Source organism: Mesoplodon bidens (assembly GCF_964165515.1).
Source record: "Mesoplodon bidens genome assembly, chromosome: 3".
Lineage (NCBI taxonomy): Eukaryota > Metazoa > Chordata > Mammalia > Artiodactyla > Ziphiidae > Mesoplodon > Mesoplodon bidens.
Genome location: NC_138178.1, coordinates 6625799 through 6652034, shown reverse-complemented (window position 1 = coordinate 6652034; position 26236 = coordinate 6625799). Strand labels below are relative to the sequence as shown.

General features: G+C 40.6%; 1 protein-coding gene across 3 annotated transcripts in view; it reads right to left on the bottom strand.

The window, feature by feature from the left end:
• The window catches only part of ITGA8 (integrin subunit alpha 8), a 192596-nt gene that overhangs the window by 92831 nt on the left and 73529 nt on the right, over positions 1 to 26236 (bottom strand). For 2 of the 3 annotated variants that reach the window (XM_081229189.1, XM_081229190.1), the window contains exons 14-15: positions 3676 to 3721; positions 393 to 500 (exon numbers count right to left, since the gene is read on the bottom strand). In XM_081229189.1, the coding sequence (XP_081085315.1) occupies positions 393 to 500; positions 3676 to 3721 (154 nt within the window). Of the gene's footprint in view, positions 1 to 392; positions 501 to 3675; positions 3722 to 19679; positions 19893 to 26236 lie in introns of those variants that run through there. The other variant, XM_081229193.1, reaches the window with a different exon arrangement.

Genomic DNA, 26236 nt, shown 5'->3' with positions numbered 1-26236 from the left:
AAGGTATTTTATTATATTTTCAGTTTGGTTAATGTTTATTTTAGTACGCCAAGATTCTAAGAGATCTCCAAGATTTGCTTTGTCAGGAATTTTCTCAAGTGTTTTCATTTCTCATCACACGTGGAGGCTGTAGATTGGAGAAATGGCCTTCCCGTGACAGCACGAGATCAGCATCGTGTTAGAGATCCTTTGATTTTTCTTTTGAAAGACTAACAACTGGCTGCTCAGATTTGGTGCACAGACCCACAGCAGTAGCACCCCCTTGGAGCCTCTTCAGAAATGTAAAGTCTCAGCACCCATCCCAGGCCTACGGCCCCCATAGCTGCATGTTCACCAGATCCCCAGGTGATCTGAGTCCACCTAAGAGGGCTGGAAGCACCGCACTGACTCACCAGGCCACAGATGCCATCGATTCTGGAATCTGGCAGGTTTTATTTTCCAGATTGATGATCCCCGGGTGCAGAAGAAGCTGGGCTCCCACCGTCACAACCGGCCTCGCTCTGCAGGGAGAAGACACACGGTTTTAACCAGCCCCGGGAGGGGCAGGCAGAAGCCCACTACTACAATTCTAGAGGCCACGGCCAACATTCCCGGCCCTGGTGCCAAGAATTCCCCTCACTGAGTGAGCAGGTGGGCTCCAGACTCAACCAACGACCTCCAAACACATCTGGTAGCTCATGAATACAAATAAAGGAGCCACGGGCCCATCAAGCACAGCCGCATTCACGGACCTTCTGTCTGTGGAGGGGCTCACGGTATTTTGGCGACATGGCTGTGAAAGATTTCTCCTCTGGGACCTGCTAGTCTGTCCATATTCCCATCTGAATATGAGGAAATACATCATCCTACAGTCACTCATGTTGCATCTGTAAGTACTCGAGTTTTGCTAATTTTGTCACCATGTTGGCTGGTGATTTTTAACTGCTGATTGATCATTTTCTAGACAAGCTTTGCAGATTGAGCTAAACACATGAGGGTGAGTTGATTCATTCTGTGCTTCACGTGGAGCAATGGTTCCCAACCCTGACTGCACAACAGAAGCACCCCGGGAGCTTTAAAACAGAAGCCAGTCTCCCGGGGTCAAGGCCAGGCACTGGAATGTCAAAAAACAAAAACAAACAAACAACAAAACCCTCTCGGGGCTTCCCTGGTGGTGCAGTGGTTGGGAGTCCGCCTGCCGATGTAGGGGACACGGGTTCGTGCCCCGGTCCGGGAAGATCCCACATGGCGCAGAGTGACTGGGCCCGTGAGCCGTGGCCGCTGTGCCTGCGCGTCCGGAGCCTGTGCTCCGCAACGGGAGAGGCCACAACGGTGAGAGGCCCGCGTACCAAAAAAAAAATAAAAAAACCCTCCAGGTGATTCTATTGTGCGGCCAAGTTTGAGGAGAGGGTCTAATACTGAGTAAACTCCATTCCAACCACCCAGTGAGGATAAATCAGACAAGAAAGTAAGTCACTGGGAAAAGGAATGGGGCAATATTTATAAAGCTTGGTGCCAAGATAGGAGAACTGGGAGCAAAATCTCCAGGTGACAGTGTGAAATGATGCCGTGTTGCTTAAGTTTTCCTCTGACAGGAGGGAGGGCTGGGCCTTGGGGCAGTGTGTTGTTTAGGGCACTGGTTTAAACAATTCCCTGATTACCGTAGTGGCACCCAATGGGAATTTTCCTGAACTCCTGTGCACTATTATCTGTACTCTGTTACGTGATTTTTCTTTTCAATATTGTGTTAGCTCCAGCCCTTGGAAAAGCAGTTGATAAGACAGGATTAGACACACAAGACACTTATAAGGGCAAATACTGATGAGGGAAAAAGGGGAGGGAGGGAGGAGGCTGGGACTAGCAGTCAGAGTGTGATGTACGTCTGATTTCTGTGAAGAAGTAAGGAAACGAAAGAGGATCTGGGAAAGAAGCTCCAGCCAGGGCACTGGGGAGTCCTTGAGCCAAATCTGCCTGCTAGTGGAGCTCCAGGTGGGCCTGTATTTGTATCCCTGTTGTGTCCAGTAATCGGCTGGGAGCAGCTCATGGGAAATAGGGCCTTGTTGCAAATGTAGACTTAGAGCACAGTGGAGGGACCATGAGTCATTTCACTCCATCAGCTCTGAGTGGTGCATCTTCATGGCCACCACAAACACAGCCCCACCCTTCAGGTACTTTGAGAGTTTCAGTCACCTGATTCTCTACCCCCTGAAGTGGAGAGTGGCTGGTGTAAATCAGCCCTCTGGGTATGTCTTGGGAATGCTGAAGAAGACAATCTTGCCTACTTGAGGAGACCTACTTTAGAATCCCTCAGGGAGTTGACCTAGGTTTGAACTATGTGCCCAGAACACCTGGGTTGGCCCTCTGCCTTTTGTCTTGATATCCTGACCTAGTGTCTTGCATTCCTATAAAATGTTTTTTTTAAGAATAAAAAAGAATCTAAATTTTTTTAAGAAGAAAAAAGAATCTAGTAAGTAACTGGTAGCACTGTCTACCAGTTACTTATTATTCCATGTACCTTACATGCAGATTCTTACTTAATCCTTTCAACAAAAATAAACTTGTAATGTAAATATTATGCCTATTTTACAATGAAAAAAATCTGAGGCTCAGAAAGTTATAGAAACTCGCCCAAGTTTACAAATGGGTGAGTGTGTGGAGTGGCCAGGTTTTTTAAATCCAGACCTGTCACATTTGAACAGTTGTTCAATTCTTGCTTTTGGAGACCACCAATTCTTGGTATTTCTATTCCTTAATTTAGTGTCCACACTTGATGATAGAGGCCAGGGTGCATAGCAACACCCCCCCACCCTGCATTCCTTATCTATAGGCACATTTTAAAGCAAAGAGAAGTATTCAAATGTAATAACTAAAAAGTGTGTCATTTTAGAAGTTCTGCTAAGATTCATATCTTATTTAATGTTATGTTAGTAGAAGCTGGAAGTTTGGTCATGAGGTATGAGAACAAAAAGACAGAAGGGCTGAAAGAAAGGGGAAAATATTGAGAGCAAATACTCCTCCAAACTTTACAAAGAGCATCTAAATGCTCTCCAAAATAAATAGTTGGGATTTACTCTTTAAGGCAAAACTAACAACGAAAAAGAAATGCATTTGAGACAGTTAGAAGAACATGTCCACGGATGGAGGAATAAAGAAAACGTGGCATTCAGCCATAAAAAGGAAATCTTGCCATTTATGACAACACAGAAGTACCTTGAGAGCATTACGCTAAGTGAAAAAAGTCAGACAGAAAAAGATCAATACCATATGATCTCACCTACATGTAGAATCTAGAGACAAAAATCAAAACCAAAAAATGAACATATAGATACAGAAAACAGATTGGTGGTTGCCAGAGGTGGAGATGAGATGGAGGTGGAAATGGATGAAAGTGGCCAAAAATATAGACTTCTATTTATAAGATACATAAGTTTGGGGGATGAAATATATAGCATGGTACCTAGAGTTAATAATACTGTGTTGTATATTTGAAAGTTGCTAAGAGGGTAGATCTTAAAAGTTCTCATCTCACACACAAAAACTGTAACTATGTGTGGTGATGGATGTTACCAACTAGACACTGTGATGATCATTTTGCAATATATACAAATATTGAATCATTATGTTGTATGCCTGAAACTAATATAATGTTACATGTCAATAAAAGAAAAGTGCATTTGCGTAACACCAACCACATACCTGTAAACAGCTACTTTTCCTGTTCCAAATGCACCCACAATCAAATCTAAAAAAGACAAAAACACACAACACGTGCACAAAATTTTATACAAACGATCCAAACTCATAATTATAAATAGCACATGAAGCATCCTGAAATGCTGATTGCAGAGTGAGAGTCATAAAAGTAAGAACAGCAAATCACACTGTTCTTAAGACGTTTTGGAAAGGATACTGGAACTTCACTCTAGCTCCATATGACACATACATCAATAGATCTCAAACCCTTCCGGACTCAGGAAGGCCAGCCTTCTAGAAATGCTTCAGATGCTCATCGTAACACCATTTCTCCTATCCTCCAGACTCAAGGCACACATCTTAAATCAAAAGGGGAAAAGCAGGGGCTAAGGGCCTACTAAGTGCCAGGCTCGTAGCACATTGTATTTTATCATCCCGCTACCAGAACAACCCTATAAGGAAAGTATTTTACCAACGAAGTGAGACATTTTGGCTGTCATCTCGCCACAGCCATTTGCTCTTGACAAATATGCGGATGGCGAGTATGGTTTTGGCAGAGTGATCAGTAGCGTATGAAATAACTGACATAGCATTACAGCAGTCTCTCCTCATTTGCGGTTTTGCTTCTTCAGTTTCAGTTACCTGTGGTCAACCACGGTCTGAAAATATTAAGTGGAAAATTCCAGAAATCAACAACTCATCAGTTTTAAATTGCACGCCTTTCTGAGCAACGTGATGAAATCTCATGCCGTCCTGCCCCATCCTGCCCGGGATGTGAATGATCCCTTGGTCCAGCGTGTCCTGTCCGTAGTCACTTAGCCAACTTGGTGTCTCAATGCTTGTTCTAGTGACCCTTACTTTATTTAATAATGGCTCCAAAGTGCAAGAGGAGTGAGACCAGGGACTTCCCTGGTGGTCCAGTGGTTAAGACTCCATGCTTCCACTGCAGGGGACAGTGGTTCGATCCCTGGTCGGGGAACTAAGATCCCACACGCTGCGCGGCATGGCCAAAAAAAAAACTAAAATTAAAATTAAAAGATGTTTTTAAAAGGAGTGATGCTGGCAATTAAGATGTGCCAAAGAGAAGCCATAAAGTGCTTCCTTTAAGTAAACAGGTGAACGTTCTCCACTTAATAAGGAAACACAATCCTGTGCCGGGGTTGCTAAGATCTGTGGTAAGAAGGCATCTTCTCTCTGTGAAATGGTGACGGAAACAGAAAGCCATGCTAGTTTTGCCGTCACATCTCAAACCGCAAAAGTGAAAAAGCCGCGGTGGGTGAGAGGTGCGTAGTTAAGATGGAAAAGGCATTAAATTTGTAACAGTAAGGTATTTTGAGAGAGAGAGGAACCACATTCACATAACTTTTATTATAGTATATGGTTATAATTGTTCTGTTTTATTATTAGTTATTGTTGTTAACCTCTGACTGTGCCTAACTTATAAATCCAGCTTTATGTATAGGAAAAAACATAGTATGTATAGGGTTCAGTACCCTCCGGGGTTTCAGGCATCCACTGGAGGGTCGTGGAACATATGCCCCCCTGGGTAAGCAGGGAAACCACTCTACAAAAATATTAAATAACCACAACAATGATAATAATAAACAGCACATATTAAACGCTTATTCTAGGCCAGGAATGCTTTTAATGGATTTACTTTAACTTATTCTTAACAAGTTAAGAAGTCTCTATCATATTATTAGCACAATTTTACAGAAGAGTAATTTGAGACTTAGGAGGCTCACTGATACATTCATTGAAGTTCACACAAGTACATAAGAGGTGAAGCTGGGTTACAGTGGTGCTGGGCAACAGAGCAATCTTAGACTATTTGAGGGGGAATGTTCACAGTGACCTCAGTGACCGGCTGATATATAGGCAGAGCTCTCTGTTTTTCTTAATCTCATTTATAATGGTTATTCTTTCTCGGTGGATGCAATCAAACAAAAATTAAAATGACCATGGTGATATCTGCAGAGTAACATTTAGAAGCAAAGATGGGAAAACTGGATTCAGAAGAAATAACAGCCACACAAGAAAACTTACAATAGCTGAAACTGTAATCAGTTAATTCTAGTAGGACAGAAGTGAAAATGAAAAAAAAAAAACAAAACAAAAGAAAAAGAGAGGGGGGAACTCCTTTGTCAGTGCCATATGGAAAGCCAATCAAGAACTTAAACTGGTTCAATGGAATTCGTACAGGAAAATGATTTGTAACCACATGCCCTTGGCATTCACCTTTCCAGAACAAAGGAACTGGCCAGGCTGCAAGCAAATATGGTTCTTCTCTAGGGGCCTCTCTTGGCTGGGCCAGGGCATTGTCCTCGGTCCATGAATGCATGGGAGTTGGATGGATAAGCAGGTAATGGGCTCAAGCGGCTGCTTTCTTAGGGTGACTCTGAGACATGTACTTCCCTGTCTCCCAGATGTCCCCAGCTAGACAGAGCCCAAGTTGCCCACCCTCTCAGCCTCTTGATAATAATCTTCCCTTTCCACATCTCTCTTCCCTACTCTCTTAGCAATGATTTTCTGGGGATATTTCTCAAACCACTTGCCTTCTTTTTTTTTTTTTGAACTTTATTTATTTTTTTATACAGTAGGTTCTCATTAGTTATATATTTTATACGTATTAGTGTATACATGTCAATCCCAATCTCCCAATTCATCACACCACCACCAACACCCCCCACCACTTTCCCCCCTTGGTGTCCGTACGTTTGTTCTCTACGTCTGTGTCTCACTCTCTGCCCTGCAAACCGGTTCATCTGTACCATTTTTCTAGATTCCACATATATGTGTTAATATACAATATTTGTTTTTCTCTTTCTGACTTACTTCACTCTGTATGACAGTCTCTAGATTCATCCACGTCTCTACAAATGACCCAATTTCGTTCCTTTTTATGGCTGAGTAATATTCCATTGTATATATGTGCCACATCTTCTTTATCCATTCGTCTGTTGATGGGCATTTAGATTGCTTCCATGACCTGGCTATTGTAAATAGTGCTGCAGTGAACATTGGGGTGCATGTGTCTTTTTGAATTGTGGTTTTCTCTGGGTATATGCCCAGGAGTGGGATTGCAGGGTCATATGGTAATTCTATTTTTAGTTTTTTAAGGAACCTCCATACTGTTCTCCATAGTGGCTGTATCAGTTTACATTCCCACCAACAGTGCAGGAGGCTTCCCTTTTCTCCACACCCTCTCCAGCATTTGTTCTTTATAGATTTTCTGGTGATGTCCATTCTAACTGGTGTGAGGTGATACCTCATTGTAGTTTTGATTTTCATTTCTCTAATAATTGGTGATTTTGAGCAGCTTTTCATGTGCTTCTTGGCCATCTGTATGTCTTCTTTGGAGAAATGTCTATTTAGGCCTTCTGCCCATTTTTGGATTGTGTTGTTTGTTGTTTTGATATTGAGCTGCATGAGCTGTTTATATATTTTGGAGAGATTAATCCTTTGTTGATTCATTTGCAAATATTTTCTCCCATTCTGAGGGTTGTCTTTTTGTCTTGTTTGTAGTTTCCTTTGCTTTGCAAAAGCTTTTAAGTTTCACTAGGTCCCATTTGTTTATTTTTGTTTTTATCTCCATTACTCTAGGAGGTGGATCAAAAAAGATCTTGCTGTGATTTATGTCAAAGAGTGTTCTTCCTATGTTTTCCTCTAAGAGTTTTATAGTGTCTGCTCTTACATTTCGGTCTCTAATCCATTTTGAGTTTATTTTTGTGTATGGAGTTAGGGAGTGTTCTAATTTCATTCTTTTACATGTAGCTGTCCAGTTTTCCCAGCACCACTTATTGAAGAGGCTGTCTTTTCTCCATTGTATATCCTTGCCTCCTTTGTCATAGATTAATTGACCATAGGTGCGTGGGTTTATCTCTGGGCTTTCTAGTCTGCTCCATCGATCTATATTTCTGTTTTTGTGCCAGTACCATATTCTCTTCTTTACTGTAGCTTTGTAGTATGGTCTGGAGTCAGGGAGTTTGATTCCTCCATCTCCGTTTTTTTTCCCTCAAGAATGCTTTGGCTATTCGGTGTCTTTTTTGTCTCCATACAGATTTTAAGATTTTTTGTTCTAGTTCTGTAAAAAATGCCATTGGTAATTTGATAGGGATTGCATTGAATCTGTAGATTGCTTTGGGTAGTATAGTCATTTTCACAATATTGATTCTTCCAATCCAAGTACATGGTATATTTCTCCATCTGTTGGTATCATCTTTAATTTATTTCATCAGTGTCTTATAGTTTTCTACATACAGGTCTTTTGTCTCCCTAGGTAGGTTTATTCCTAGGTATTTTATTCTTTTTGTTGTATTGGTAAATGGGAGTGTTTCCTTAATTTTTCTTTCAGATTTTTCATCATTAGTGTATAGGAATGCAAGAGATTTCTGTGTGTTAATTTTGTATCCTGCAACTTTACCAAATTCATTGATTAGCTCTAGTAGTTTTCTGGTGGCATCTTTAGGATTCTCTATGTATAGTATCATGTCATCTGCAAACAGTGACAGTTTTACTTCTTCTGTTCCAATTTGTATTCCTTTTATTTCTGTTTCTTCTCTGATTGCCATGGCTAGGACTTCCAAAACTATGTTGAATGATAGTGGTGAGAGTGGACATCCTTGTCTTGTTCCTGATCTTAGAGGAAATGCTTTTGGCTTTTCACCATTGAGAATGATGTTTGCTGTGGGTTTGTCATATATGGCCTTTATTATGTTGAGGTACATTCCCTCTTTGCCCGCTTTCTGGAGAGTTTTTATCATAAATGGGTGTTGAATTTTGTCAGAAGCTTTTTCTGCATCTATTGAGATGATCATATGGTTTTTCTTCTTCAATTTGTTAATATGGTGTATCACATTGATTGATTTGCATATATTGACGAATCCTTGCGTCCCTGGGATATATCCCACTTGATCATGGTGTATGATCCCTTTAATGTGTTGTTGGATTTTGTTTGCTAGTATTTTGTTGAGGATTCTTGCATCTATATTCATCAGTGATATTGGTCTGTAATTTTCTTTTTTTGAAGTATCTTTGTCTGGTTTTGGTATCAGGGTGATGGTGGCCTCATAGAATGAGTTTGGGAATGTTCCTTCCTCTGTAATTTTTTGGAAGAGTTTGAGAAGGATGGATGTTAGCTCTTCTCTGAACGTTGATAGAATTCACCTGTGAAGGCACCTGGTCCTGGACTTCTGTTTGTTGGAAGATTTTTAATCACAGTTTCAATTCATTACTTGTGATTGGTCTGTTCATACTTTCTATTTCTTCCTGGTTCAGTCTTGGAAGGTTATAACTTTCTAAGAACTTGTCCATTTTTTTCAGGTTGTCCATTTTATTGGCATAGAGTTGCTTGTAGTTGTCTCTTAGGATGCTTTGTATTTCTGTGATGTCTGTTATAACTTCTCCTTTTTCACTTCTAATTTTACTGATTTGAGTCCTCTCCCTCTTTTTCTTGATGAGTCTGGCTAAGGTTTATCAATTTTATCTCCTCAAAGAACCAGCTTTTAGTTTTATTGATCTTGGCTATTGTTTTCTTTGTTTCTATTTCATTTATTTCTACTCTGATCTTTATGTTATCTTTCCTTCTGCTAACTTTGGGTTTTGTTTGTTCTTCTTTCTCTAGTTCCTGTAGGTGTAAGGTTAGATTGTTTATTTGAGATTTTTCTTGTTTCTTGAGGTAGGCATTTATTGCTATAAACTTCCCTCTTAGAACTGCTTTTGCTGCATACCATAGGTTTTGGATCATTGTGTTTTCATTGTCATTTGTCTCTAGGTATTTTTTGATTTCCTCTTTGATTTTTTCAGTGATCTCTTGTTTATTTAGTAACATATTATTTAGCCTCCATGTGTTTGTGTTTTGTACATATTTTCCCCCTGGAATTGATTTCTAATCTCATAGCCTTGTGGTCAGAAAAGATGTTTGATATGATTTCAATTTTCTTAAATTTACTGAGGCTTGGTTTGTGATCCAAGATGTGATCTATCCTGGAGAATGTTCCATACACACTTAAGAAGACAGTGTAATCTGCTGTTTTTGGATGGGATGTCCTATAAATATCAATTAAATCTATCTGGTCTATTGTGTCATTTAAAGCTTGTGTTTCCTTGTTAATTTTGTTTGGATGATCTGTCTATTGGTGTAAGTGAGGTATTAAAGTCCCCCACTATTATTGTGTTACTGTCGATTTCCTCTTTTATAGCTATTAGCAGCAGTTGCCTTATGTATTGAGGTGCTCCTATGTTGGGTCCATATATATTTATAATTTTTATATCTTCTTCTTGGATTGATCCCTTGATCATTATGTAGTGTCCTACCTTGTTTCTTGTAACATTCTTTATTTTAAATTCTATTTTATCTGCTATAAATTCTATTTTATCAGCTTTCTTTTGATTTTCATTTGCATGGAATATCTTTTTCCATCCCCTCACTTTCCATCTGTATGTGTCCCTAGGTCTGAACTGGGTCTCTTGTAGACAGCATATATACGGGTCTTGTTTTTGTATCCATTCAGTGAGCCTGTGTCTTTTGGTTGCAGCATTTAATCCATTCATGTTTAAGGTAATTATCGATATGTATGTTCCTGTTACCATTTTCTTCATTGTTTTGGGTTTGTTTTTTAGGTCCTTTTCTTCTCCTGTGTTTCCCACTTAGAGAAGTTCCTTTAGCATTTGTTGTAAAGCTGGTTTGGTGGTGCTGAATTCTCTTAGCTTTTGCTTGTCTGTAAAGCTTTTGATTTCTCCATGGAATCTGAATAAGATCCTTGCCGGGTAGAGTAATCTTGGTTGTAGATTCTTCCCTTTCATCACTTTAAATATGTCATGCCACTACCTTCTGGCTTGTAGAGTTTCTGCTGAGAAATCAGCAGTTAACCTTATGGGAGTTCCCTTGTATGTTATTTGTTGTTTTTCCCTTGCTGCTTTCAGTGATTTTCCTTGTCTTTAATTTTTGCCAATTTGATTGACTATGTGTCTTGGCATGTTTCTCCTTGGGTTTATTCTGTATGGGACTCTCTGCACTTCCTGGAGTTGGGTGGCTATTTCCTTTCCCATGTTGGGGAAGTTTTCAACTATAATCTCTTCAAATATTTTCTCGGCTTCTTTGTCTCTCTCTTCTCCTTCTGGGACCCCTATAATGGAATGTTGCATTTAATGTTGTCTCAGAGGTCTCCTAGGCTGTCTTCATTTCTTTTCATTCTTTTTTCTTTATTCTGTTCCGCAGCAGTGAATTCCACCATTCTGTCTTCCAGGTCACTTATCCGTTCTTCTGCCTCAGTTATTCTGCTATTGATTCCTTCTAGTGTAGTTTTCATTTCAGTTATTGTATTGCTCATCTCTGTTTGTTCTTTAATTCTTCTAGGTCTTTGTTAAACATTTCTTGCATCTTCTTGATCTTTGCCTCCATTCTTTTTCTGAGGTCCTGGATCATCTTCGGTATCATTATTCTGAATTTTTTTTCTGGAAGGTTGCCTATCTCCACTTCATTTAGTTGTTTTTCTGGTGTTTTATCTTCTTCCTTCATCTGGTACATAGCCCTCTGCCTTTTCATCTTTTCTATCTTTCTGTGAATGTAGTTGTTCCACAGGCTGTAGGATTGTAGTTCTTCTTGCTTCTGCTGTCTGCCCTCTGGTGGATGAGGCTATCTAGTCAAACCACTTGTCTTCTAATCCTTGTCTTAATGTCTGCTCTAAAAGAACCCAACCTAAGATACAATAATTCTCGTTAAAAATGTTTTTTAAAAAATGGACTCAAATGGGGCTTCTTTGGTGGTACAGTGGTTGAGAATCTGCCTGCTAATGCAGGGGACACGGGTTCGAGCCCTGGTCTGGGAGGATCCCACATGCTGTGGAGCAACTGGGCCCATGAGCTACAACTACTGGGCCTGCGCGTCTGGAGCCTGTGCTCCACAACAAGAGAGGCCGCGATAGTGAGAGGCCTGTGCACCGCAATGAAGAGTGGCCCCCGCCTGCCACAACTAGAGAAAGCCCTCGCACAGAAACGAAGACCCAACACAGCAAAAATAAATTTATTAATTAATAAACTCCTACCCCCAACATCTTCAAAACAAAAAATGGACTCAAATGGCTTCAGGATTAAAATCACAGTCAAAATTCAAGCAACCTAAGTGTCCATCAACTGATGAACGGATAAAGAAGAAGTGGTATATGTATATATATATGTGTGTGTGTGTGTGTATACACACACACACACACACAATGGGATATTACTTTGCCATAAAAAAGAATGAAATATTGCCATTTGCAGCAACGTGGATGGACCTAGAGATTATCATACTGAGTGAAGTCAGACAGAGAAAGACGAATATTATATGATCTCACTTATATATGGAATCTAAAAAATAATACAAATGAATTTATGTATTGAGGCAAATCAGAAACAGGCTCACAGACATAGAAAACAAATGTGTCATTACCAAAGGGGAAAGGGATGGAGGAGGAATAAATTAGGAGCGTGGGATTAACAGATACACACCATTATACATAAAATAAACTACAAGGATATACTGTATAGCACAGGGAACTACATTCAACATCTTGTAATAATCTATATTGGAAAAGAATCAGAAAAAGCATATATATATATATATATATATATATATATATATATATATCCATTTAATTGAGTCACTTTGCTGTACACCTGAAGCTAACAATATTGTAAATCAACTATACTTCAATTTAAAAAGTTCTTTAAAAACTCTCTTGTTTATAGATACAAAATCAGATTCAGATCATAGGCTCAAGACTGGACTCCAAAGCTCCATATTTTAAAAGACGTGCATGCTAATGTTTAATAAGTCAAATGAAGGTCATCTGAGGAGCTCTGTGAGATTAAGGAAGACTGTTAAGTAAAGGGTTACAACTTGACCATCTATGATTCATGGAATAAAATATTCTTTTCCAGGGGTTCAAATCTTTGAAACCAGAAGTCAAAGTTTCTAAGTCTACCAATTTTTTTTTTTTTTTTTTTTTTTTTTTTTTGCGTTACATGGGCCTCTCACTGTTGTGGCCTCTCCCGTTGCGGAGCACAGGCTCCGGACGCACAGGCTCAACAGCCATGGCTCACGGGCCCAGCTGCTCCGCGGCATGTGGGATCTTCCCAGACTGGGGCACGAACCCATGTCCCCTGCATCGGCAGGCGGACTCTCAACCACTGCGCCACCAGGGAAGCCCCAAGTCTACCAATTTTTAAAATCACATCAGAATTTCAAGTTTTGCAAAGATTTTCACATTTATTTTTTTTCTGTTACATTCGTCTCTCCCAGCACATCAGTGCGTTTTTGCTATGTCAGAGGAAAAAGAGCTACTGATTTGAAGAAACACGAACTCTGTTCTTCCTCTATAATCCTGGACTTAATTATTTAGACATGTATAACACAGGTGGCACTTGGCCTGATCCGTATCTATTGGCATGAGACACGGACAGGAAAGTTCCATTATGAAACTGATTCAAGGGAATCATGTGCTTTGTTTTTGTCTCCAAATAAGGTGAAATGTTTGTATCTTGAGATTAGACACTTTATAAATAACAGAAGAATTGTAAGAATTGACTCTTTGGAAATGGCCAAGAAAATGAGACTATAAACTCCTCTAGGGCAGGAATCTTTCCTCAGGTTTGCATATCACAAAGATTTTATGGAGTGGTAGGGGTTGAAATAATGAAGAAAGAAATAATCTTTGCATCCACAGCACCAGACACAGTGCCAGAGACAGGGCAGGGACTTTATAAATACCTGTGAACTAGGAGGATAAGTAATCATGAGATAATATATTAAAGAAGAGAGAGATGAGGAAAATGAAACAGTTTTTAAGATAGGCTAATGTTAACTACAATCAAGTTCTGCTGAATTTTGGCATGTGCACTTGAAGGTGTTGGGAGAGAAACACATACACACACAGAGGCTCCAGATTCAGAAGCTGCATCATGATCAGACTGTCATTACAGAGAAGTTGAGAGCCACGCTCCTGGTGGTCGAGAGCAGCACGCCTTTTTCTTTGGGAACTCTGATTCCTAGGCCTCAGGGTGGGAATTTTCCTACTCTGGAAAAATCAAATAACTGGCAAAACAGGCCATATTTCCTTTTTTCATGAGAATGTGGCCACAGTTATTCAGAGGCCAAGAAAACAGTTATCTACCACCAAAAGTATGTTTGTCTTTTGAGACACCACCTTGGTATTGTGCCTGCTGGAAAAGGCCAGAAGCATTTATGCTCAGGACCTTAAAGTTATCAGATTTCTCCAGGGGAGGAGAATGGATCTGCTGGTTTGTATTTCTAGCCAATTTGTCCTTCCAGAATATGCGATTTGCTTTGATAAGTGCTATGTGATTTCCATATATATATATATATGCTGTTATGTTCCATATATATACATACATATATTTGAGTACATAGATGTATATACACATATGTATCTCTCTATATACACACATATGTATATATGTGTGCATATATATACACATACATATACACACACACGATTTTTAAAAATCTTGCATAATTCTGCCATGCTTAGGAATTTCTCCCCCCACCCCTGCCTCGGGACTTTTACTGTATTCTTTTTTATTTTTATTTTATTGGTGTATAGTTAGTTGATTTACAATGTTGTGTTAGTTTCAAGTGTACAGCAAAGTGATTCAGTTATACATATATTCATTCTTTTTTAGATTTTTTTCTCGTATAGGTTATCACAGAATATTGAGTAGAGTTCCCTGTGCTATACAGCAGGTCCTTGTTGGCTCTTTATCTTAAATACAGTAGTGTGTGTATTTTCACATCAAGGAATTTCAATGATAATCTGATGACAAATTTTGGTGCTAATATTTGGATTCATAACTGAACTTTTTCCCTCACTTTGAGACAACAGGTCTTATACCTTTATCTGATGTTTACTTTCCTTTCTTACAGAAACTTCTTAAAAGCACATTCTGAAAACAAGCAAACAAAAACTTTGCCTTTCTTTATACAAAGACATTTAGCCTTTTAATTTTTCCCTTGAAGAAACATTTGGCCACTAAAATTGGTTCTTTCCCCTTAATCAAAAACTGTTCTAAAAATGCTGGAGTCCTTTGTTATCACCTCACATTGCCCGAGAAACATAGTTTATTTTCCTTTTGGCTTTTGATGGAACTGAGTACTTTTAAGGATACAAAAAGGGGACATTAGCATGAATGCAGGATCAGTTGGCAAGAAAAAATAACCCTAAAAAATGTGAGGTCATAGGAGATGTATTACACCTCTGTTTTGTATTTTATTTCACTAAAACCGTTGTTTTTAAACGAGGAAGAAGTAAAGAGCCAAGTCTCTAAAGTGGTACTTGGACTATAGGGTCTGATTTCATTAATCTCTGAAAGAAATTTTAGAGTTGGAAGAAGTTCAGTGTGAAAACATCAGCTTTGTTCTGAGTGTGGATTTGAGGTCTGGGCCTAGGTAGGCAGGGGGGCAGAAAGGAGAGAATGGAAACTTCATGGAAGGGGGCAGATGGGAGGGGAAGACAACAGGAAGAGTAATGACAGGGTTAGATGAAAGAGTCTGCCAGAGGCGTTTCATGGGGGGAAGCCTCCACGGTCACCCAAGCACTGACATTTCATAAGCTGTGAGCCTTCTTACCTGCTACCTTCTTTCTTCCTACTTCTTACTCTCTCATCTTCTTAAGAAATATACGAGTGCTGCTCTCTTGCTCAAAATGCTATCAAACGCCTTTTAAATTTTGGAGTTAAAAGACATTTACTATTTCAGAATAATTCTGGACAGTGAGATATGCTATAAAGAGCTTCCAAATAAATGAGAAACATGGGAATGTGAAACTAAGAGTTGTATGAAAAAATAATGATGACTCAAGGGCCTCCCCGGTGGCGCTGTGGTTAAGAATCCGCCTGCCAATGCAGGGGACACGGGTTCGTGCCCCAGTCCTGGGAAGATCCCACATGCTGCAGAGCAACTCAGCCCGTGCACCAGAACTACTGAGCCTGCGCTCTAGAGCCCACGAGCCACAACTACTGAGCCTGGGTTCCACAACTACTGAAGCCCGTGCGCCTAGAGCCCGTGCTCCACAACAAGAGAAGCCACCACAATGAGAAGCCCGTGCACCACAACGAAGAGCAGACCCCGCTCGCCACAACTAGAGAAAGCCTGCGTGCAGCAATGAAGACCCAATGCAGCCAAAAATAAATAAATTTATATTTACAAAAAAGATAATGATGACTCAAAAGGAAAGCGCCCCCTTCAACATGACCCCCGAAATGTAGAAATCACAAAGGAATTTTAAGATTGAATCTTCTTTTTAAAAACTGAAGCAAGTTCAAAAGAGAAGTGAAAGAAACAGGAGAAGATGTTTACAATGCAGACCTCTGATCAAATGGGAATATTTTTCAATGCTTTCAAGAATGTCTGGCACCTATGAAAACATAAATGTTAATTATTATTATTAACCCTATTTTATGACAGACTCACACAAATTAATAAAACTATAAATAGTCCAATAAAAAGGTAAAGTTTAGTATTAGGCAGAGAGAAGAGAACCAAGAACTCATACGCTCTGTTTGAGGGAATATAAATCGGCACAATTTTCTTAGAAGGTGCTTTTTTGGTATGTAGGACAATGCAAACCTTTGGCCCAGAATTTGCACTTCCAGGAATTTATCCTGAGGCTATACTGGACAGCTGTGCAGAGATGTATCAAACAAAAGCTAACCTTCTAAATATTTTAAGTATATGCATTTCATTGCTACAACAATCCCATGTGGTAGATACCTTAATTATCCCCATTTTAAAATGGGGAAAATGAGGTTCTGAAAAATTAAATATAGTAAGTGGCAAGGCCAAATTTTAAACCCAGGCAGTCTGGCTGTTACCTGTTTTTGTCCCAGTGCTTCCCAGGAGCATAACTACAGGCTACCTTTTAAAAAATCTTAAAATTCAGGTGTATTTTACATACAGTAAATTTCATCCTTAACAAGTATCCTAATATGTGGAATCTACAAAAAGAGTACAAATGAACTTACCTACAAAACAGAAATAGAGTTACAGATGTAGGAAACAAACATGGCTGCCAGGGCGTAAGTGGGGGAGGGATAAGTTGGGAGATTGGGATTAACATATACCTGCTACTGTATATAAAACAGATAACTAATAAGGACCTACAGTATAGCACAAGGAACTCTACTCAATACTCTGTAGTGACCTATATGGGAACAGAGACTAAAAAAGAGTGGATATATGTATATGTATAACTGAGTCACTTTGCTGTACGGCAGGAACCAACACAATATTGTAAATCAACTATACTCCAATAAAAATTTTTTAAGAAGTATCCTATTCTCAGAGCTTTGATAAATTTCATCTGGTTGTGTAACTACCAACACAACCAAGATATAGAACAACTCCTTCATCCCAGAATGTCCCCCATGCACTTTCTAGTCAAGCCCGCTCCCACCCCTAGACCCCTGCATCCTCTAATCTGTTTTCCAGAATGCCTCATAGATGGAGGCATACAGTATGTAGCCTTTTTTTTTGGTTTACCTTGTTTGGCCTTTTCTCTTTATTTTTTTAAATTTATTTTATTGGAGTGTAGTTGATTTACAATGTTGTGTTAATTTCTCCTGTAGAGCAAAGTGACTCAGTTATACATATATTCATATTCTTTTCCATTATGGTTTACCACAGAATATTGAATGTAGTTCCCTGTGCTCTACAGTAGGACCTTGTTGTTTATCCATCCTGTATATACTAGTTGCATCTGCTAATCCCAAACTCCCAATCCCCTCCTCCCCCACACCTCCCCAGCCACCACAAGTCTGTTCTCTGTGTCTGTGAGTCTGTTTCTGTTTCATGGATAAGTTCATTTGTGTCACATTTTAGATTCCACATATAAGTGTTATCATATGGTATCTGTCTTTCTCTGACTTACTTCCCTTAGTATGATAATCTCTAGGTCCATCCATGTTGCTGCAAATGGCATTATTTCATTCTTTTTTATGGCTGAATATGATTCCATTGTACATATGTGCCACATCTTCTTTACCATTCATCTATCAATGGACATTTTGGTTGTTTCCACATTTTAGCTATTGTAAATAGTGCTGCAGTGAACACTGGGGTGCACGTGTCTTTTTGAATGATAGTTTTTCCCGATTATGTGCCCTGGAGAGGGATTGCTGGATCCTATGGCAACCCTATTTTTAGTTTTTTTGAGGAACCTCCATACTGTTTTCCATAATGGCTGCACCAATAGTATGTACCCTTTTGGATCTGGCTTCTTCCACTGAGCTTAGTGAATTTGAGATTCATCCATGACCTTGCATGTGTCAGCAGTTCATTCCTTTTTAATGCTGAGTCGTACCCCACTGTGCAGACGGCTCATGGTTTGTTTATCCATCCCTGGCTAAGGGGAGCTTGTGTTGTTTCCGGTTTTTGGAAAGTCACTATAAACATTTGTGTACAGGTTTTTGTACCTATAGGCCGATTTTGATTTGTAAATTCTTTCTCATTGAATCTCCGTAATCTATTTGAAGCCCTCTTTTAAATGCAGTGTTCTATTTCAAGTGGAAACTTCCTGAATAGAGGGTAGAAATTTAGGAGTTCTAACTTCCAGTTTACTTTGCCACTGGCTTCCTAATGACTCTGGACAAGTCGCTCTTGGTTGCCAAATCTCTGGTGAAGTCTTCAAGGTTCTCCAGATGAGAAAGCCAAGAGCTCAGTAGAACTGGTTGGGGTCACATGACTGTACTTTCTCGGCTCTGATTTACAATCCAGGACTGTGCTTTGCCTCTTGAGTCAGCTGGGCTCCTGCAGAATTTGTGTCTCGTCTTGCCTCCTTTATGGGACAGTTTCTGGCATTCTCACTGGCTTAACCAGACCTGGACATCACACTGGCCCACCTCCATGACTCAGCTCCCTGAGCTCAACATCCATAGACTTCTGGCTCCTGTCTTGGCATTGCTCATGCTCACAGCCCACAGCATCTCCTCCAGACACTCCTCATCACTGTCCCAGCTCCATCTCTGCTAAGCCCCTTCCCACAGCATTTTAAAGATGAACCGAGGTTTGGCAAGTATAGCTGTTTACCTAGACCCACCCAGGGTCTGCTCACTTTCATAAAAGGATGATTTTAAGAGAAACAACAGGATTAAAGATAACGTGTAAAATGATGGGGTTAAAGATGCTGTGTCAATATGGTAATGCTGACTTGTAAGTGGGTTACGAAATTGGCTTAAGAGTTTGGCACTGGAAAAGCAGCTCATGTCTGTGGGAAGCAGGCATTTAGATAAGTCTCCTTGAATTTGGTAAATGTGTTTATCTAAAAATAGACAGAGGCTGCCTTTCCTCCTTGCTTTTTTATTGCAACATGTAAAATATTACTGAGAGGAGGGTTATGAGTTGAGGAAGAAAATGTTTGAAAAAAAAATGCATGATCTTATCCCAGAAAGTAATAATCCTAACAGTCTGTCTGAAATGCTTCCAAATGAACTCTGAAGGAAAACATTTATGAGTTGGATTGTGGTATTAGGTTGCAACATTCTGATTTACTGAGACTTTATTTTCTTTTTTAAAAGAATCCCACGAAAAATAAGCGTGAACTATCAAATGATAAGTCTGCCTTATGGAAATTGTTTTCTATGTGTTTTTAGCATCCTGTGGATGTAAGCATCACCCCTTTCCCCCAGCATTGCTTGATGCTTCGCTAGTTGCATTTCGTGTCACTGGATCAAAGGCGTGTTTCACTTTATCCTTGTTGTGGCCACACTTACCATGTGTGTGCTGTCCAGTCAGTTGCTACAAGTCTTGGAGCAAAGTTTGTTTCTTTTCGGCCAGTCTCACAAGTGGCTGACTACTGGGAATGATTTCACAGTCTCCAAAAGAGTCTGGTATCGAGGCCAAAAAGTCGGCCTGTGTATACCAGTGCTGAGTCAAATCTCGGAGACAGAGTTTTGGGTGAAGTAGAAGAGAATAGCTTTATTGCTTTGACAAGCAAAGGGGGACACACAGTAGGCTAGTGCCCCTCAAAACTGTGTGTCCCAATCCAGGGGGATTTGGTGAGGAGTTTTATAGCACTCGTTCAAGGGTGGGGTTGCTGATAAGGATCAGGGCCTGAATTCCTTTAATCTGGCCTCAGGTGGTCTTCTGGTGAGCTTCTGTGATTCTCAAGGTTATCAAACTGTGACCTTCTCTCTGGAACATCTTCCATTTGTTGGGGGTTTTAGTCCTGTGGAAGAGCTCAAAGATATTGTCATGTGTATCCCTTGAGGCGGAACCAGGACCCTGCCCCAAGGCTGCACTATTGTTTCTTGACTGCTCCTCCCTTGTCTCTGCATTCCCTCCCTTCACTGACAAACAATTGTTTGAACCTGCCCTTTGGAACTCAGGGAAGGTCATGGAGGCTGAAGTATATTCCCTACAAACAAGAAACAGGGACACCTAAAGGCTTCTGTGCCCAGGAGCCCCACAGGGTCGTGCTCAGTTTCAGTATCCCACAAGACACTACTCCCACATCCATCCTGATAGGGAAAATCCTATGATTAAAACCTTGAGGGACTTTAAAACTTTGCTAAGTGATATGGACTGAATTGTATCCCCCCATCCCCCCAAATTTGATGTAGAAGTCTTAACCTCTGGTACCTCAGAATGTGACTCTATTTAGAGAAATGGTCTTTAAAGAGGTAAGGTAAATGAGGTCATTAGGGTGGGACCTAATTTCATCTGGCTGGTGTCCTGTAAGAAGAGATTTGGACACAGACACACACAGAAGGAAGACCATGTGCAGACACAGAAAGAAGATGGCCATCTACAAGCCAAGGAGAGAGGCCTCGGAAGAAACCAACCCTGCCCACATCTTGAACTTGAACTGGTAGTCTCCAGTTGTGTGAGGAGATACATTTCTGTTGTTTCGGCCACCCAGTGTGTGGTACTTTGTTATGGCAGCACTGGAAAACTGATACAGTAAGATACAAATTTATAGAGTTGAAAGGGAGGGAGCAGAGGAAGAAAAGAAGGTGTGGGCAGTGGTTCCCTATCCTGGGGACCCTCATTCAGCAACTTGTGATTGAACACCCACGTGAGCCAAGTCCTGTCCCAGCTGCCAAGGACTCAACAGTGAGCAAAACAGCACATTCCCTGCCCTCGAGCACTGATAGCCTATCAGTCAACTCTCCAAGAGGGCTTGTTAAAGATGCAGGCCAGCACCCACTGGATCAGAGTCCCTGGGTGCGACCTACTTTCCCTGCATCATTTATATCTGATGGGAATAAGTATATTAGATCCTTCTCTGCTGCACATTTGAGAAGAGGAAGTAGTATAAGCTTCTGCAGCTGGTATAGAGGAGCTGTCAGGGACAGAAAGAAAAGGAAGCTGGAGATGAGAGGGGCTGAGCATCCCCCCAGATGAGCTTCACCTGCATCACAATTCAGCCTGAAGGCGGGCCAGACCCCACGCTTTCTGTTGTACCTTCACGCGCTTATGAATTTCTATTAGGGCTGGTAGGTTTTTTGTTTTTTGTTTTTTTTTTTTTTTTGCTGTATGCGGGCCTCTCACTGTTGTGGCCTCTCCCGTTGCGGAGCACAGCCTCCGGACACACAGGCTCAGCGGCCATGGCTCACAGGCCCAGCCACTCCGCGGCATGTGGGATCTTCCCGGACCGGGGCACGAACCCGTGTCCCCTGCATCGGCAGGCGGACTCTCAATCACTGTGCCACCAGGGAAGCCCAGGGCTGGTAGTTTTTAGGAAACTGGCTATTACTAATATCATCTCAGGAAAATGCCAGCAAGAAAATATAAGATGATGGCCATACATAGAAAGAAGGGCGTCACATGAACAGTGTTTGCTAATAAGAAGTACTGAAGAGGATTTTGCTGCTGGGTTAGTTATTCTGAAAATCTCTCCCCCTTGACTCTTAGGAAGCTCTAGGCATGTTACCTGAGTCATCGCCTTAAGGCACAGGGCTAGGTCTGGTGCAAAGCATTAGAGCATCTGGATCTCATCATTTGAGTTTCTTTCAGGTCCCTCTCACCTCCATCTAGTGGGTGAGGTTAAGAAATAACATATATTGACTGCTTAGGGTTCTTCACAGTTTGCAAATCGCCTTCATAACAATCCTGAGCAGTGGGAAGCTAAGGTTCAGAGATGTAAGTGGTATATCCAAGATTACAGAGCTGAAAATGATGGGTGAAGAAACGAGAATATGGGCCCCCTGACTCCCAGTTTGGTGCTGTTTCTATCAAGCTGGCTACTGGTTCCCTTAGTCTAGCAGTTTGGCATTTAAATGCCCAGTGAATACAGAACAAAGGTCAAGGGTTCTGCTTGTCAAGAATGAGTGCACCACCTTGAGTGGAGCCTCCCGTGATCCAAGGAGAGGAAGTCCAGGTTTATTTAAAAGAGCCTCATCGTCTCAACTTACATGTCTATTCTTTTTAAAAAATTTATTTTATTGACGTGTAGTTGATTTACAATGTTGTATTAATTTCTACTGTACAAAGTGATTCAGTTATATATATATATATATATACATTCTTTTCCATTACAGTTTAACACAGGATATTGAATACAGTTCCCTGTGCTATACAGTAGGACCTTGTTGTTTATCCATCCTCTATATACTAGCTTGCATCTGCTCATCCCAAACTCCCAGTCCATCACTTCCCCACTCCCTACCCACTTGGCAGCCACAAGCCTGTTCTCTATGTCTGTGTTTCTGTTTCTGTTTCATAGACAAGTTCATTTGTGTTGTATTTTAGATTCCACATATAAGTGATACCATACGATACTTGTCTTTCTCTTTCTGTCCAGGTCTATTCTTATTCTACACAAGAATAAGATAATTTGTTGGACTTAAGTAGAGTTCGAAGATAGTGGCCAGGTAAAGAAAGGAGAGAAAGAGTTCGTATGCCAAGGTGTGTGGCTGTGAGGAAATTGGTTTATTCATTCATTTATTCTTATTCATTCATTCAACAAGCATTTACTAGCCACCTCCAGTGCCAGCCGCTGCTTGGGACACTAGAGTTCCATAATGAGCAAAATTAAATCCATTGCTTGCCCTCAACTAATAAAGTGTCCAGTCTCGAGGGGTGAAAGATGCATTTATCAAATAACCGCAAAAAAATGTGTCATTTCAATCTGAGAGAAATGTTTTTAGAGGAAGGACAACAGTCAGGAAAGGCTTCCTGAGGAAGTGACATTTGAACTGGGCTCCTAAGTGGGAAGCGAACTCCCAGGAAGATGTCCAGGGTGTGCAAAGACAGAAGGGATGCTTCAAGCAAATTACACTCAACTTTTAAATCGTATATTCATCAATTAAAAATGACTTATATGAAGAACACGCCCCGGGAGCTCAGAAGTAAAGGAGAGGTTCTAAGTACAGGGGAACTAACTCCCACTCAGCAGCACCCACCCACCCATAAAAGGAGCCATGGCCAGCCAGAGAGTTTTTATTAACTATACACTTACAACTAAGATCAAGGATAAATGATATCCTGTCACATTTACTGGTGCCTTGGGTTTCAGAAAGAAGCCAGCTTCTACAATTGAATGTTTGGAAGGTAGTCAGTCCGGATTTAAACTGTCAGACTTATGGTTTCTGGCCTAGCATGTAAAAAGCTTGGAAGTCGCCCCTCCGTCCGAGCAAGTAGAGAGCTGGACACACTGAAAAATCAACCACTCTTCTTAGATCCACACGAGCGGTGAGATCCCAGGGCAATCTGCTGCCTCCACGTTGGAGAGACGGACAGGCAGACGCAGAGACTCACAGCTTCTCAGAGCAGCAACCTCCACGGGAACCAGAGTGGGGCAGGGAAACCCAGACTCTACTAGTGAATTGCAGGAGGCTCAGCGTGGACAACTCTGAAAGTTAAACTCCTCCAGGGATCCAGTCATGGGGCTTGTGGGTAGGGGTACACTTTCGTTAGTTTTTTCTGCTGGATCTCTACCAGGTTCTCCCAGGGAACATCAAAGAACAATTTCCTAGTGCTTCTGGCAAGGGGAGAGGAGAAGAAATCAACTTGAAACACACCAGAGCACTCATTCATCTTCACAAGGTCTACCCTCAGGAGAAGCTAGTCATCCAGAGCCTGACCTGCTGGGATAGGAAAAAGAGTCTAACCTGGGGGAAGGGAAATGCCCAACCTCAACCCACTCTAGCCATCCCATCTCAACAAAGAAGCACGTGTGGTCACAGTCCAGAAGCATAGGCTCGCTAAAAGACTGAGACCTAATCACACCCCATGAAACACTCCTCCCCTCCCAATTCCACACCAACATCTACTGCCATAGTAGCTAAAGGCCTATTTACAGCAGTTCCTTTTACCCAGTATATCATGCCCAGCTATAAAAAAAAAAAAGACAAAACATACTAAAAAGCAATGTACATAGTTGGAAGAGACAGAGAAAGCATCAGAACCAGATTAAGATATGGCACATGGGAGTTATCAGACCGGGAACGTAAAACAACTATGATTAATATGCTAAGGCCTCTACTGGATAAAGCATTTAAGAATAGAAGCATGTAAGAAAGGGAGGTCAGTGTAAGAGGAGAGATGGAAATTCTAAGAAAGAACCAACAAAGGAATGATAGAGATAAACAGTATTGTAACAGACATGAAGAACTGTCTTTGATAGTTTATTAGTAAACTGGATAAGACTGAGGAAAGCATCTCTGAGCTTGAGGATATCTCAACAGAAACCTCTAAAACTGTCAAGCAAAGAGACAAAAAGACTGGAAAAAAAAAAGGAATGGAATATTCAAGAATTGTGGGACAACTACAAAAGGTATCACGTATGTGTCATGGGAATACCAGAAGAGGAAGAAAGAAAGAAACAGAAGAAATATTTGAAACAGTAATGACTGAGAATTTCCCCAAATTCATGTCAGTCACCAAACACAGATCTAGGAAGCTCAGAGAACATCAAGAAAGATAAATGCCCCCCAGAACTACACATTGGCATATCACTTTCAAACTACAAAAAAATCTAACATAAAGAAAAAACTCCTGAAAGAAGCCAGAGCAAGAAAGCATCTTATCTATAGAGGAGCAAAGATAAAAATTACATGTGACTTCTCCCCAGAAACCATGCAAGCAAGAAGAGAGTAGAGTGAAATATTTAAAGTGTTGAGAGAAAAAAAACCCACCAACCTAGAATTCTTTACCCTATAAAATTATTCTTCAAAATCGAAGGAGAAACAAACACTTTCTCAAACAAAAATTTAGGAACTTATTGACAACAGGCCTGCCTTGCAAGAAATGTTAAAAAGAAGTTCTTTAGAGAGAAGGAAAATGATATAGGTCAGAAACTCAGATCTACCTAAAGAGAGAAAGAGTACTTAGGAAGGAAAAAGTGAGGGTAAAGTTAAAACTTTTCTTTTTCTTTTTTTTTTTTTTTTGCGGTACACGGGCCTCTCACTGCTGTGGCCTCTCCCATCGCGGAGCACAGGCTCCGGACGCGCAGGCTCAGCGGCCGTGGCTCATGGGCCCAGCCACTCCGCGGCACGTGGGATCTTCCCAGACCGGGGCACGAACCCATGTCCCCTGCATCGGCAGGTGGACTCTCAACCACTGCGCCACCAGGGAAGCCCTAAAACTTTTATTGTCCTTAATCTAACATGTAAGAGTTAGATGGGATCTCTTGAGAAGTGTGTACAGTGGCCCCCAAACTGTCTGCCTGAAAGATGAGAGGCTGGATGCTTACCCAACAGTTCTCATCCCTCAAACAGCAGTTGAAGGTGGCCCTGAGGCTCTTTATCCCCAGACACCTCCAGGCTGCACTGGTATCACTGCTACACTCACCTGGTTCAGTGCATTATTCTTACCTAGGACACTTTAATGGCTTTTAACCTCAAGTTTCTTTTCTATTACAACTCATTCTAGCCATTGCTGAAGACTGAAGTAAAGTGTCATTTTGCAATAGAAGACATACTATCTTTTTCTGTTAGTTTCCTAATAAAGTACCAATTATTTGACATGCTATTCAAGGCCCTTTATTATCTGGCCCAAGTCTTACTTTTGTTGACTCTCTCCATTTATGCTCCCATCACTTTGGACCAAATCACTTCCAAAATTGCCTTTTCTTATTTTTAAGTTTTTGCTCATGCTCCGTTCCTCTTCTGGAATGCCTTCTCCATATCACCACTTAACAGTCATACCTATATCTTAAAACTCTGCTTAACCAATACGTACGTACCCCATGAAGCTTTGAACACTTTAGCCGGAAGTACTTTCTCATTTAAACTTGTTCATTATAGTATTTTAACCTTCTTAAAACTCTTCTCACATGCTATCTTGTATTAGTTAATTGTTTCATACTTTGTCTCCATGATTGCATTGTTTCTTAAGGGCACGGATTATGTCAAAATAGTATAAATGTGTCATTTATAACTAATATCTAATGATTGCCACTAGGTGCTATTCACAATGCTAACTGCTTTATATATATTTTCTAACTTAACATCCACAGCACCTCTTTATTATTTATTTATCTAATTTTTATTGGAGTATAGTTGCTTTACAATGTTGTGTTCGTTTCTGCTGTACAGCAAAGTGAATCAGCTATACGAACACATATAT